The 12,432-nt window shown below is 41.8% G+C and overlaps 1 protein-coding gene across 11 annotated transcripts in view; it reads left to right on the forward strand.

Moving 5' to 3' along the window:
• The window catches only part of P4HA1 (prolyl 4-hydroxylase subunit alpha 1), an 87,003-nt gene that overhangs the window by 23,180 nt on the left and 51,391 nt on the right, over positions 1 to 12,432 (forward strand). For 8 of the 11 annotated variants that reach the window (XM_085882539.1, XM_085882536.1, XM_085882533.1 and 5 more), the window contains 5 exons: positions 883 to 1,003; positions 2,676 to 2,772; positions 8,843 to 8,994; positions 9,401 to 9,538; positions 9,647 to 9,886. In XM_085882539.1, coding sequence (XP_085738665.1) covers positions 922 to 1,003; positions 2,676 to 2,772; positions 8,843 to 8,994; positions 9,401 to 9,538; positions 9,647 to 9,886 — 709 coding nt within the window. In that variant the 5' untranslated portion in view covers positions 883 to 921. The remainder of the gene's footprint in view (positions 1 to 882; positions 1,004 to 2,675; positions 2,773 to 8,842; positions 8,995 to 9,400; positions 9,539 to 9,646; positions 9,887 to 12,432) is intronic. The other 3 variants (XM_085882534.1, XM_085882537.1, XM_085882538.1) reach the window with 1 other exon arrangement.

The following is a 12,432-nucleotide window of genomic DNA, read 5'->3' on the forward strand; positions in this document are numbered from 1 at the left end:
GAGGGATGGGGTGGTTGTTCTTTGTAACCGAAGAAGGCCGTTCACATTTAACATGTGAACCACCTGGTAAATTTGCTTATTGTGCAAAAGATACTGTCCAGAAAGAAACCACACATGAAGATGGCAAGGTGTGCAACCTGGAGTGCAAAGGAACCCCGTAGGAACCCCCAAGAAGACCAGACAATTTGCTACCCACAGTCTAGGCAGGAATTTGTAATTTGTTTGGAGTGTCAGCTATAACTCACCAATTTATTAGTATTATTATTATTATTATTATTTATTTTTGTGAATGACACCGTGATATCTTTAATGTCCACTAAATAGCACGGGCAGACAGAACACCAGTTTAACAGCTATCTGAAGGACGGCACACTCGTTGATAAATCCCCCTGCTTGCAAAACACCACGATGACAGTTTATAGCTTTGCTGAGATTCAAATCCAGGGTAGACAGCTCAAAGATGAGTGCACTTAACTCTTGGCTATCCTGCCAGACAGTGTTCTTGTACATCTACCTATTAGTAATTGTATTGTATGTTTTGACTGCTTTTCCTCGTGCTAAATATAACTTTTAAAACGTCAATGTTCTAACTTTTAAATCACAATAATACATGGCCTCCTGGAGTTATAAACTCACCTGGCTTTAATCTAACATATTTTCATCCAGAGCATAGTGTTCTGTCAAAATGTAGCCATTTACGGCACGATTAAACATGTCGGGGCATCTGAAGTATGACTTGATTCTTTTTTTTCAAAAGAGGGCAAAAGGTATATCAATGTTGAAGCTGTCTGGAAGTTTTTGGTTTTGATAACTGTCTATACTCTTTTTAACACCATCACCCCCTCTACTCCCCCCACCCCCCCCACCTCACTGCTTGTGTAGCAGTTGCCCATTAGGACTCAACTGATTCAAGATCACGTGATGGCTGCTACTGGGCTGCTGCGCATTTTTTGTGTAGCATGCCTGTTATCATATTGTGCTGCTGAAGTGTTCACCTCGATAGGTATGTCAGTACAGTAAACATTAGAATGTTTTTGTTGTATTTGTATGAACACCATTGACATTTTATAAAAGTAACATCGGTACAAAGGACTTTCCATGTTCTTGTGAAAATTCCCAGTAGCTCCTTTTTGTCTTTCCTTGAGGCTGTCTGGCTTAGAATGTCTCATTATTATGGTGGGGATGGTGTTGCGTCTCAGGAGTTTCACTCTGGCCACCCCAAGATGAGAGTAGTTTGGAATGAGAGTGAGAGCAGCACGTAAGACTGCATGCCACAGCAGGCCCCCACCCTTGTGCTCTTGTGAGCCTTGCTTTGGTCATCTCGATACTCCAAAGCACGGGATACCTCAGAAACTTGTGAAGGCTAACCCCTCTGGTTGTATTGCTGAAACCGCAATAACGCACAGAGTCGGCAGACTAAGGTTTATCTGGGAAAAAAGTAGAACTGATTTGTCTTCTCTGCATAAACCTAAAGTACAGATTTCATTATTGAGACAATGTATATCAGCATAAATAGGCCTGAGCTGATAATCCGCTAACGGTCACATGGTACATTAATTAACCTCTGCCATCAGAGGTTACTGTTTTCATCCCTTTCTGTTTGTTTGTTTGTTTGTTAACAGTATTACGGAAAAACTCCTTGACGGATTTCGACGAAACTTGGTGGGGGGATTAGGTATGGTCCAAGGATCATGCCATTAGATTTTGGACTTGATCCAAAATCCAATATGGCCGCTATGGCGGGCATTTTGAAAAAAAGATTTGAATTTTTTTTTTTTGCATTTCTACATGTTTTAAGTGATTTCCAACTCCTCCCCGCCCCCCCAAAAAAATTGTTGGAGAAAAAAAATATATTTTTGCAACTTTTTTCAACAAAATTTCGATTTTTTTTTTTTTTGCGTTTCTACATGTTATAAGTGATTTCCAACAAAAGCATGCCAAAATTATAATTGCGGCTGATTTTGGAACTTCAGGTGGATATACCCACGTAAAATCAATTTCTGTCTCAAGGAATCTAGTTATGACGAATGAATTGAGTATGTAAAAATTAAAAGTAAAAGGGAAAGTTGCAAACTTTCACTCTGTGAGCACTGTTGACATCAAATTGAATGAATAGGATATCAGGTTCACTTGAGTGACCTAGCAGTATTGGCGGCGGAGGTTTTGCACTCGACCGAGTGCTCCCCCTCTAGTTATGTTGTGCAATCCTGTTTTGAGGGTGAGAGGGGCACAAGGTCTTGAAGGCACAAACCAAGAAAGTTCTTATATTGTCAATTTACATTTTGTCTGAGAAAATCTCCAAAGCATTGTTTTTATTTATTTATTTATTTTAAAAATCTTAATTCAATTTATTTATCTGAACAAAAACTTTTAATTCCATGCCTCTTTAATAATATGAATCCCATCCCCACATGAAAAAATAATTCTTGTGGAAGCGCCTTTGCTTCCCCATTTCCAATTTTCCCTCTTCTTGCCTCATCTTTTTCTTTTTTCAATCCTGCTTCCAACTATTAATTGTTTTCCTGAGCTGTTAATGTATTTTAATGAGACCATTGTACATGAATAAATTTGGTCCTGTCACTATCCACAAGTTCAAGGTATGCTTAGAATGAACGTTTATATAGAACAAGATTGTCCTTGTTGTTATTATTATTATTATGATTATTTTTCATCAGGACATATGGCTGAATTGGTGTTCATTGAACGGAATCTCCTCCACTCGCTAAAGGACTACCTCATTGCAGAGCAAAACAAGCTGGAACAAATACAACAGTATGTTGTATTATGACATTTCTTTGTCTTCTTCACCTTGCATTAATTTGGGCATTCGAGTCAAAGCAGATTGTGAAATCCTGTTTCAGATTTATAAGGCCATTAACTATCATGTCGAGACACCAGTGATTCATATTTTATAATGATTGTTTTATGATCCATATCACATTATTCATGTATAGGGGTGTTTTTATCTTTGCCTGTGGTCTTGGGAGGGGGTGCACCATTCTCAATGTAAATGTGTATCGTGTGGCATCGCTCCTGGCGGAAGAGGGTATTACAAGTCCCCACCCTTTGCAGTACAGTTTTCCAGTGCAGTGAAGTGTTTTGAATTATATGCAGTAGGTATGTTTTCACTTCATGCAGGTAACCTGGGTTATTATTATTTTTATTATTATGATTATTATTATTATTATTATTGCCAATACACCGCCAAAATATAGGTTTGTGACAGAAGAGCATGTTGCATGCTTGGAACAAGAATGCCCGTAGGGTGGGTACGATGCTGGTATTCATAATTCCTCAATTAATATAATGGTTAATGTGCTTTGCAATACGCAGACTGGTGGCAGATGTAACAAGACCTTTGTGTCCACAAAATTGAGGTTTTTATTATTATTACGTATTTATTTATTTCCCTTTGCAAGAGCAAAGCAAGGTGATTGAGGGAATGAAATGATAGGGCGGTGGGGAATGTTGGATGCAATATGTAAGGGAATGAATGAACAGGAAAAAGAAGGGAGGAAATCCTGCAACCTCATACAAGTAAGAGTGTTGGGTTAGGAAGGATTAAAGGCAGGGTTCTTGAGTTTTGAAATAGGAGGTAATTTCATTTGAATAACAGGCAACTTGTCATAAGGCAGGGGTCTGGGGGCCTCACAGGCCTCCAGTGGTGCACAGAGGTAGAGCCTCATTGGGGGACCAGGACAGCGAAGCCTCCCTGAAGCTCCTGAATTTTGAGCAACTTGGAAGGTAAAAAAGAACTTTTGGAAGGTTTTAATTTGGCTTTGAATTTTCCTGATTTCGCACATATTTGACCAACTTCAGATAAATAAAGTGATCAATACATTTTGGGTTTTTTTCATTCACAGTTAGACATTCACAAAGAAATATTCTCACAAAAAATGGTCAATAAATGACCATGATAATAACATTGATCAAGGTAAACCAGTTCAGCAAGTGATGATACAATCTGTAGTTGGTGGCAGGTAAACAAATAATTTTACAATTTTAACGAAAGTGTTGCCATAGTTAAAAAGAAAATAGAAATCAGATTGTTGGTGAATGGAACTCCATCCTTGGGAATTCCAAGTATTTCAACCAAGAAAGTAAATTAAAACAAGTCTGGAGACTGCGATGGTTCACGAGAAATGTACATGGTTCGCCTTTTTTGTTTTTTGACCTTCGAGGGGACGCCACGGGCAAACTGGCGGGAATCGGGAAAAACGTAAATGATGAAAGTTGTAGTACTTGAAGAGCACTACTTGCATACCAACTTTCATTCGAAACTGTTGAAAACCCTCGGAGCTCGATGCCCAATTTATTGATTTTTTGGACATTTTATAAGTTCGTGACCTTGTGTCGTTGACCTTGGGACGAAAATGAAAAATCGAGCTCCATGGGGCTATGCAGGTGCCATTGGGCTAACCAAATACCGAAACCCCTGCCAGATTCGACAAACTCCCTCGGAGAAGATGTAACTTGAAACCGGCTACCCCCTAAAAACACATGTTTTTTTGGGCGTGGCTCCGCCCATAATGGGCGCAGCACGCCCATTTCTCCGGAAAACGCAACTAGATCACGATACAAACCTCGCACCCTAATTTTATCAAGATCGGATCAAAACCCATGGAGCTATGCTCGGGACAGACAGACAGACACACACCCATAACGAATATAATGGTCACTTACTGGCTCGTGAACGAACAATGTGTTCTCAACAGTGGTTTCAGTTGGAACGCCAATTTCAATTCCACACAATTTTACTGCCGGCTTTGTCTTCATGTTCAGATGTTCTATATTGCTGTGGCCTGCTGGTTGTCCTTGTCGCCTGGTTTGAACGGCGGGTCACGTCAGTGACCGCAACAGCGGACCATTTTGAAGACCTCCCTCCCCCCCCCCCCCGTTGTATCTCGTGTCTCAGTTCCATGTGACCGTACGGATTGTGAGCCACAAATCGGCCCAGCGATAGGCGTCATGTGTTTTGATAATTGGGCTGAGCAAGCCTCAATACATGTGATGCGATTGTCTAGGTGATGTGGGAATCACAAGGAATTAGTCCCCTAACGGACCCTGTGTAACCACCAAATGAAGTGACCATCACAGCCAGAATTCACCCCAAGACCAAGTATATTTAATGTTAAAGAAATTTTGGCACCGGGAAGGAAACAAAAGAAGCAATCGTGTACATAATAAATAACAAGAATAATCCTCTTTTCCAATGAACCAATACGTGCCCACGATACAACAAATGAACAGGAATCCTTAAAAATAGCTCATGCTTTAAGGCCTAAGACACAGTGGGTACAGATATGATTGATAAGGAATGTGGGCAAACCCCATGCAGAGTCTGGTAGAATGGATCCCGTTGGTCCTGGCAGCTCCAAAGAGAGACATCCTTGCCACTGCTAGGAGCGGGAGAGGTGTGGCTTCGGATGGTTGGGCCCATGCTTTGCCTCTGGAGCTCATGACCAGAAGCAGCCTTCGGCTCGGCATTTCCAGGTTTCTCCTCTTCCGTTCTTTCTCGCCCCCACCTTTTATCGATTTGGCAAGCACAGCACCGACGACACTACACACCCCTCCTCTCTCACTTATCATTGGGTGCTGGTCAGGCTGGTGGGTGGGATAATTCCGCAGCAAATTCTCACTCCAAGCTTCTGAGGTGGCACAGCTCCTTGGTGATTGGGATGGCTTTTCCTGCCTATATTTGTGCGTCAGGGCCTATCCAGATGCTAAAAGAAGAAATACAAGCCTGATTCCAAAGGGTAAAACGGTAAAAATGGGGTCGACTGAATTGATTTTTGAAACAGACATAGGGATGGATAGATGTCATCTAACTATTAAATAAGCGACGCATTTCTCACGTCACATTTATATACGTTGATTTTATGCTGAGACCTATACCGTATTTTCACGCAAATATCCCATGGGCTATACATTAAATTGGTTCCCAGGTAGCTGTGAATTGTCTTCCATGAAGCCCACAGTCCTCATATTCTGTGTCACTGTTAAACATCTGAAGCAGCTCGGAGTCAGCAAGTGTGCGTCTGTCACTATCCATATCGTCGTCACTCTCATCGTCGTCTTCTCCAGAAATCGGCCCATGTTTTTGTCAACTGTGTTTGAATTAGACCGTGAAACTTTTATGTTTTCTCTTCACTTGTATTGACAGCAGACATCACACAGGTGGGGACCCCCTTATCCGGAAACCTAAAAACTGGCAGAATTCTGAAACCTGATGGTCCTACAATTTTAACTTTTTCGTTCTGAAAAGTTAATTATTCGCAAGCCTTCTGAAAAGTTAATCGGCAGGAAAAACGTATTGCCACAAGTGACTGTGCAATCACCAGAGCCAATCACCTGTGAAGTTGTGAGCACGTCCGATTTGCCATCACTGCATTGTGCTCTATAGTTTTGTGCACATAATTGTTTGTGTGATACCCCTTGTATCCAATCATGTCTAAAAGGCCTTCAACATATGGCCAAACTAGTGGTGCTTAGAAAAGGAAGCATTTATCGCTGTGTCAGGCAAAAAGTGGAGTTACTGCGGAAGTGTGACATGGGTGTTTCGGTGAAATGCCTGAGTGATGAGTCAAAGGATGGCATTGGTACATCAGGTCAGGTGGATTGGCTCTGAGGGCTGTGTCAGTCGAGCAGGGGCACGAAGCGATAGATGAGAATGTGCTCGCGGTCGGGCGAGCCACCATTTTCAGGATCTGTCAGTTTCTTGGTCCGTTGTCCTGTCTGGCGTTGCCTCGCTGTGCGGTGAATGGTTCTACCACCTGTGCGTGTGTTTGCCATTGCCGCCCGCCGCACTGACGGCGGGCCTGTGCCCTTGTGGTGTGTCAATGTCAAGCTTCCTTTTTCTAATTTTGTATTTTTAATTAATTTTCTGAAATTTGTAGAATTTGTTTTTCACTTGGAAGTTGTGGGTCACGATGTGTAAATACAGGTGGAAAAAGTCTGATTTAATGCAATTTAATTCCAGGCTATAAGGCAACAAAAGGTGAAATTTTGAAAGGGGGCGTAGACTTTCTATAGGTAGTGTAAATAGCTTATCTTTGCATTTTGTGAGGGAACCCCACCGGAACTTTATATATATATATATATATATATATATATATATATATATATATATATATATATATATATATATATATATATATATATATATTTGTATTTCTCGTAAACCACAAACGCGTATGATTGCATTTCTAAGTAGTCGCTACTGCTGTTCAGCACAAAACTGAAAGGGAGGAAACCGACTATTTTGAGGCATTCCATACTTTTCGCATCCCTCAGACTAATGAATCCGAGCCTAGATCTCCTGTAATCTTTATACCCCAGAGAGGATAATAACATGACCCTTCTTGCAGCTCCTGTAGGGAGTGGGTGTACTTGTATAAAAGTGAGAATATTTATCATCAGTGCAAGGTACAATTGGCCCCAAATATTTTATCCCTCCCCCTCTGATAAAACACTCGCATTTTCATGGATTATTTGACGAAGCACTCATGGCATCATCCTTCCTGTATGCGAGCATCGCGTGGTGCGGAATAGAATGATGCTGCGATGCGTCGTGAAAACAGGGCTTCAGCATTTTAAGCCAGTCGTGAGAATCTCGGCTGTGTTGAATCCCATCCAGGATTTGCTGACGAGCAAAAAAAAAGGCTTTGTTGTGAATGTGTTTTGGTGGTTTTTTTTTTGCAGGACTTCACACTTGAGCATTGGACGTGTACAGCTTTTGAGAGAAGTTTCTTCAAAATTGACAGACGATAATTTACACAATAGACGTTTAAAAAGAACTGGCTACTGGTTATTAACAATAACTATGAATGGAAGTAATAATCATGATGGTGGGAATGGATGGGAATGACCTGAGATGACTGTGCACCAGCTACTTCCTCCCTTGAAGGGAAGAGTGAGAGAGAACAGCTGATGGAAGGCATTTCCATAAAGAGAATGGAGGAACAAAATAGTTTTGGTGTGCAGTCAGCCTGTATTTTGGGAGTTTAACCAGGAGGGCATTATTGGAAGAGTGCACGCATACTGCGGTTGCTGGGTAGGGCTGAGAGAGAGAGAGAGCAGAGGGAGCTATATTTAGGGAGAGACGGTAATAAGATAACAAAACAGAGGCCGCTGACCTGCCTGCATTGAAAGCAACAGTTCTTGTGCTTTGACGTCATCACAAGAGATTCTAATAATGTAGAGGACTTTAGATTCCACAGAATGCAGGAGAGACACGTGGTGCTGGAGTGCCAGCCTATAGCAGTTGGCAGTATTCCATTGAGCAATGGACAAAAACTTTGTAGGATATGAGGTTTATGTTACCAAGGAAGGCCTTGACACAATAGAGAATGCTGAGGTGGTTGGCTTTGGAGGCCAGCTTTAATATATGGTCTGCCCAGAATAAGTTTTGGCTGATTGTGATGCCCAGATATTCGAGCGGTTGAACCTCTTCCAATGATTGATCAATTAATTTGATAGGTGGGTTTAAATTTTTTTTTTTACATTCTTTATGGTGAGACATTTGAGAATGTAACAGTTGCCTGTATTGAATGACATGTTCAATCTGTCAGACCAGCATCTCATCCTTTCCAAGTCGGCAGGGAGGGAAGCAACACTGCCTGCTTGTGTTTGGGATGAGGTACAATTTGGCATGATATGGAAATTTGGAAGAACAAATTTCCACTACTTGACAATGCAAGAATATAATAAATTTATAGGCAGTCCAGCGGCAAATATAATAAATTTATCGGCAGTGTAATGAGCAATTTGAACAAATCAGTCCTATATCGCTTAAGGTTGGTGAACTGTGTGGACGCTGAAAGTTGTCTGTTGTCTAATGCAGATGGATGCAGACGACGGAAAAAATTTCCAAAATGGCCACAAACAACCCGGAAGAATACTTGGGGAACCCCATCAATGCCTTTCATTTATTGAAAAGGTTGAACCAGGGATGGTCACATCTGGAGCAAATGGTCCTGCAGGACTCATCAGAAGGTATGATCCTGCCTTTTTCCTGCCTTAATGCTTCGGTCAAAATAAAATGTATAGGACCGATTGGAATCCTTTATTGGCTCCTTTATGAGCTTCATCCATTGCAAGAAAATAAATAAAAATAAAAGAAGGAAAGTCTTTCTTTCTGCATTAACAGTCAAGCACTTTCATGTCCAATAATCCATCCCACCTATTTACGATATTTGCTTTGTTATTTTTTATTTTATTCTGTAAATGAAATAAAAATTTAATTTGGCAAATTGCTGCGATCCATTTTATTCTACAAATGGTACTGATAGCAGCTTGTACATTATTTTTTTCACAACAGCATCGTGAGTGCCCCTTTGTGTAGATCCTATTTGACCCGTCCTTTAGGAACCAAGTGAACCTGAGACGTCTGATTTTGCAGGGTTCATATCAAACTTGACTGTCCAGCGGCAAACGTTTCCAACAACTGAAGATCAAAAGGGGGCGGCCAAGGCCCTACTTCGCTTGCAAGATACCTACAAGTTGAGCACAAAGAGAATGGCAAGAGGAGATCTGCCAGGTTTGTAAGCTTCATTTTCTTTACTTCATGCTTCTATCTGTTTATCCACCGGTAAAGTTGTATATGACTCGATATGGCAAGTACCCTGCTTATTTGTGATTGTGGCAGGTATCGATACACCTACACCGATGTCAGCGGATGACTGCTTTGAACTGGGTCAAGATGCCTACACTTCAGAGGACTACACACCCACTGCATCTTGGATGGAAGAGGCTCTACATTTACTGGATTCCTACAATCATAGCAACACAGACAAGGCCACCATTTTGGACTACCTCAGTTACTCTGTGTACAAGCAAGGCAATGTACCAAGAGCCTTAATGTTGACACGGAAACTCATTGAATTAGGTATCGGTCTACTATTCATTTGTGCCTTACCAACTGTTTTCTTCCTTTGCTTTGTATAATGGCAACCTTCATTAATGCATCACAAACATGGGCTTTTAATGTATTTAGGTTAACTAGGACAACCACTCCCGATGGGAGGGACAAGAAGGGTCCTGTTATCCTCTCTGGGATATATCGATTACAGTCGATTCGGGCTCAGGCCTCAATAGCGTTGAGTTTTCTCCCTTTCAGTTTAGTGTTAAACAGTCGTAGCGACTGTTTAAAAAGGTAATCATTTGAGTTTGTGTTTTATAATTCATTTTTTTTAATCTCTGGGAGGGGTGCCCCACGATAAGCTATTTATACACGTTAACACGGCGTTTGTTGAAGGAGTTAAAACTCCTTGAGGAGGGGGGGATATTATTAGTGTTGATATTGTTTTGTAATAACATTAATATTGTGCTATTATCATGAGTGTTATTACTTTGTTATTTGAAGCGGCCTTGGAAAAACGCCACAATTACCTATCTTAACATGGATGTCGCTCAAGGTGGAAAACCCCCTTGGGGAGTGGGGAAATGAAGTAGTGACAACTTCCATAATGTGGCCCTTAGTCCTATTGTCAAGTTTGATTGAGATTGAATAAGTCATGACCGAATGCATCACGGTCAAAAATACACACAGTCATCACAGTCATCATGGACAGACACCAAAATACATATTTTAGGATGATAAACTTTTGGTTAAATTAAATTATTATTTATTGCTCTTTTGACTCATTCCAAAATGGTGAGAAATTTGAGAAATTTCTAAGTATGTACATCAGGAGCTTTTATCAAGCATGTTGGTTTTATCAATATCATCAGTTATAAATCTCAATGATTAGCGTCTGCATGCTTGACCTCTTTTCTATTCTGATCTCGGTGGCTTGCCCTACTATCAATGAAAATGATCTTGATGCCAGGTGGATATAATCACCATGAATGTTCCTCTCGTCTTCCCTTTCTAAGGGGTGAGGTCCAATGGTACCAAGTTTCTACCCTGCCTTAAACACGATACTCCTCTACTTTCCTCTGTCCTCAGATAACTCTCTCCACTCCCCCCCCCCCACCTTACTGATATCCCTCTTAATACAATCTTCCCATCTCAATCGCGGTCTATCTCTTTTACTCCTACCTTGCAAGCTCAACCCATCTGCTCCCTTTGCCATTCTCTCTTCCCCAAATCTGCACCAAGTGTCTTGCCCATCTCAGCTAGCATTTCATCAGGCTCCTCTGCACATCAATCTCCTCCCTCAGTTCATCCATCCTCCTTCTATCCACCCTCTTCACTCCTGCAATCCTGACCCACTTGTTCTCGCAAACCTGCAGCCTCTGTTGTTTTGTCTATCAGTGCCATCTTTTCCAGACTGAAAAGGGAGGCTGGTGCTTTCAATTTCCTTAATCTTTCTGTCTGCCATTACTCCTCCACCTTCCTCCATGCATTCGCATCAACCTGAATCCTCTGACTTATCATCCCCGGTCACTTCCCCCAGATATTCAAACATTTCTCTGTCTGATCTCCTTCCCCTCTAACCTGATCTTCATTTCTTTTCTCTGCTGTCCGACCTACATCACCTCCATCTTCTCCTTGCTCATCTTCAGCCCATGCTTCCCAAATGCCTTCTTCCACTCCCCCAGTACTTCCTGCTTCTCCCACCTACTCTCCACCACAACTGCCAGATCGTCCGCATACAATATCCTCCCCAGAATACCTTTTTATATTTACCATCCTGCCTACCAGCTCCATCAACATGATAAACATGAGTTGGCTGAGAGCACTTCCCTGCCTCAAACCAATGTTCACACTGAACTCCTCAGACATCCTAGAACCAACCAAAACCCTTCCTTTCAACCCCTTGTCCATCCTTTCCTTCACCATCTCTCTTGGGACAGTGTTGCAGGCCTTCTCCAGGTCCACAAATCCCAATGCCATTTCACCTTGCATCTATAACCTCTTCTCCACCAGCTGTCTCAGTGTGAACGTTCCATTCATTATCCCCCCTACCCTTTCTAAATCCCTGCTGCTCTTCCCCGATCTCCAATTCCACACACTTTCTTGTCCTCCAATCCAGAATCTTCCCCAGCACTTTCATGACATAACTTAGGAATGTATTGCCTCTATACTTCCTGGATCTTGAACATTGCCCTTCCCCTTCCATATTGGTAGGATTAACCCTGCCCTCCAATCCTCCGGAATTGAACCCTCTCCCATACATGTATTCAATAGCTTCATTGTCCAACTGACTCCGACTTCTCCCACTCCAATTTTCATCAACACTTGGTGCTCTTCCCTTCTTTATCCTCTTCAATGCTGTCTGCACCTCTTCCTCCATGATCTCCACCAACTCCACTTTCCCCTCGACATAATATGGTAGCTCCAACTTGCCGTTACTTCCTCCCCAGTTCAACAACTTCTTAAAATATACTTCCCACACATTCAATACTGCCCCCCCTCTCTGTCACTAGCCTCTCGCCACCATCCTCGATCACCGCCATCCTTAATGTCCTTGCTATCCACACCCCTGT

The sequence above is a fragment of the Eptatretus burgeri genome, chromosome 5, assembly GCF_056783735.1.
Source record: "Eptatretus burgeri isolate ZD-2024b chromosome 5, Ebu_testis_v1, whole genome shotgun sequence".
Classification (NCBI taxonomy): Eukaryota; Metazoa; Chordata; class Myxini; order Myxiniformes; family Myxinidae; genus Eptatretus; species Eptatretus burgeri.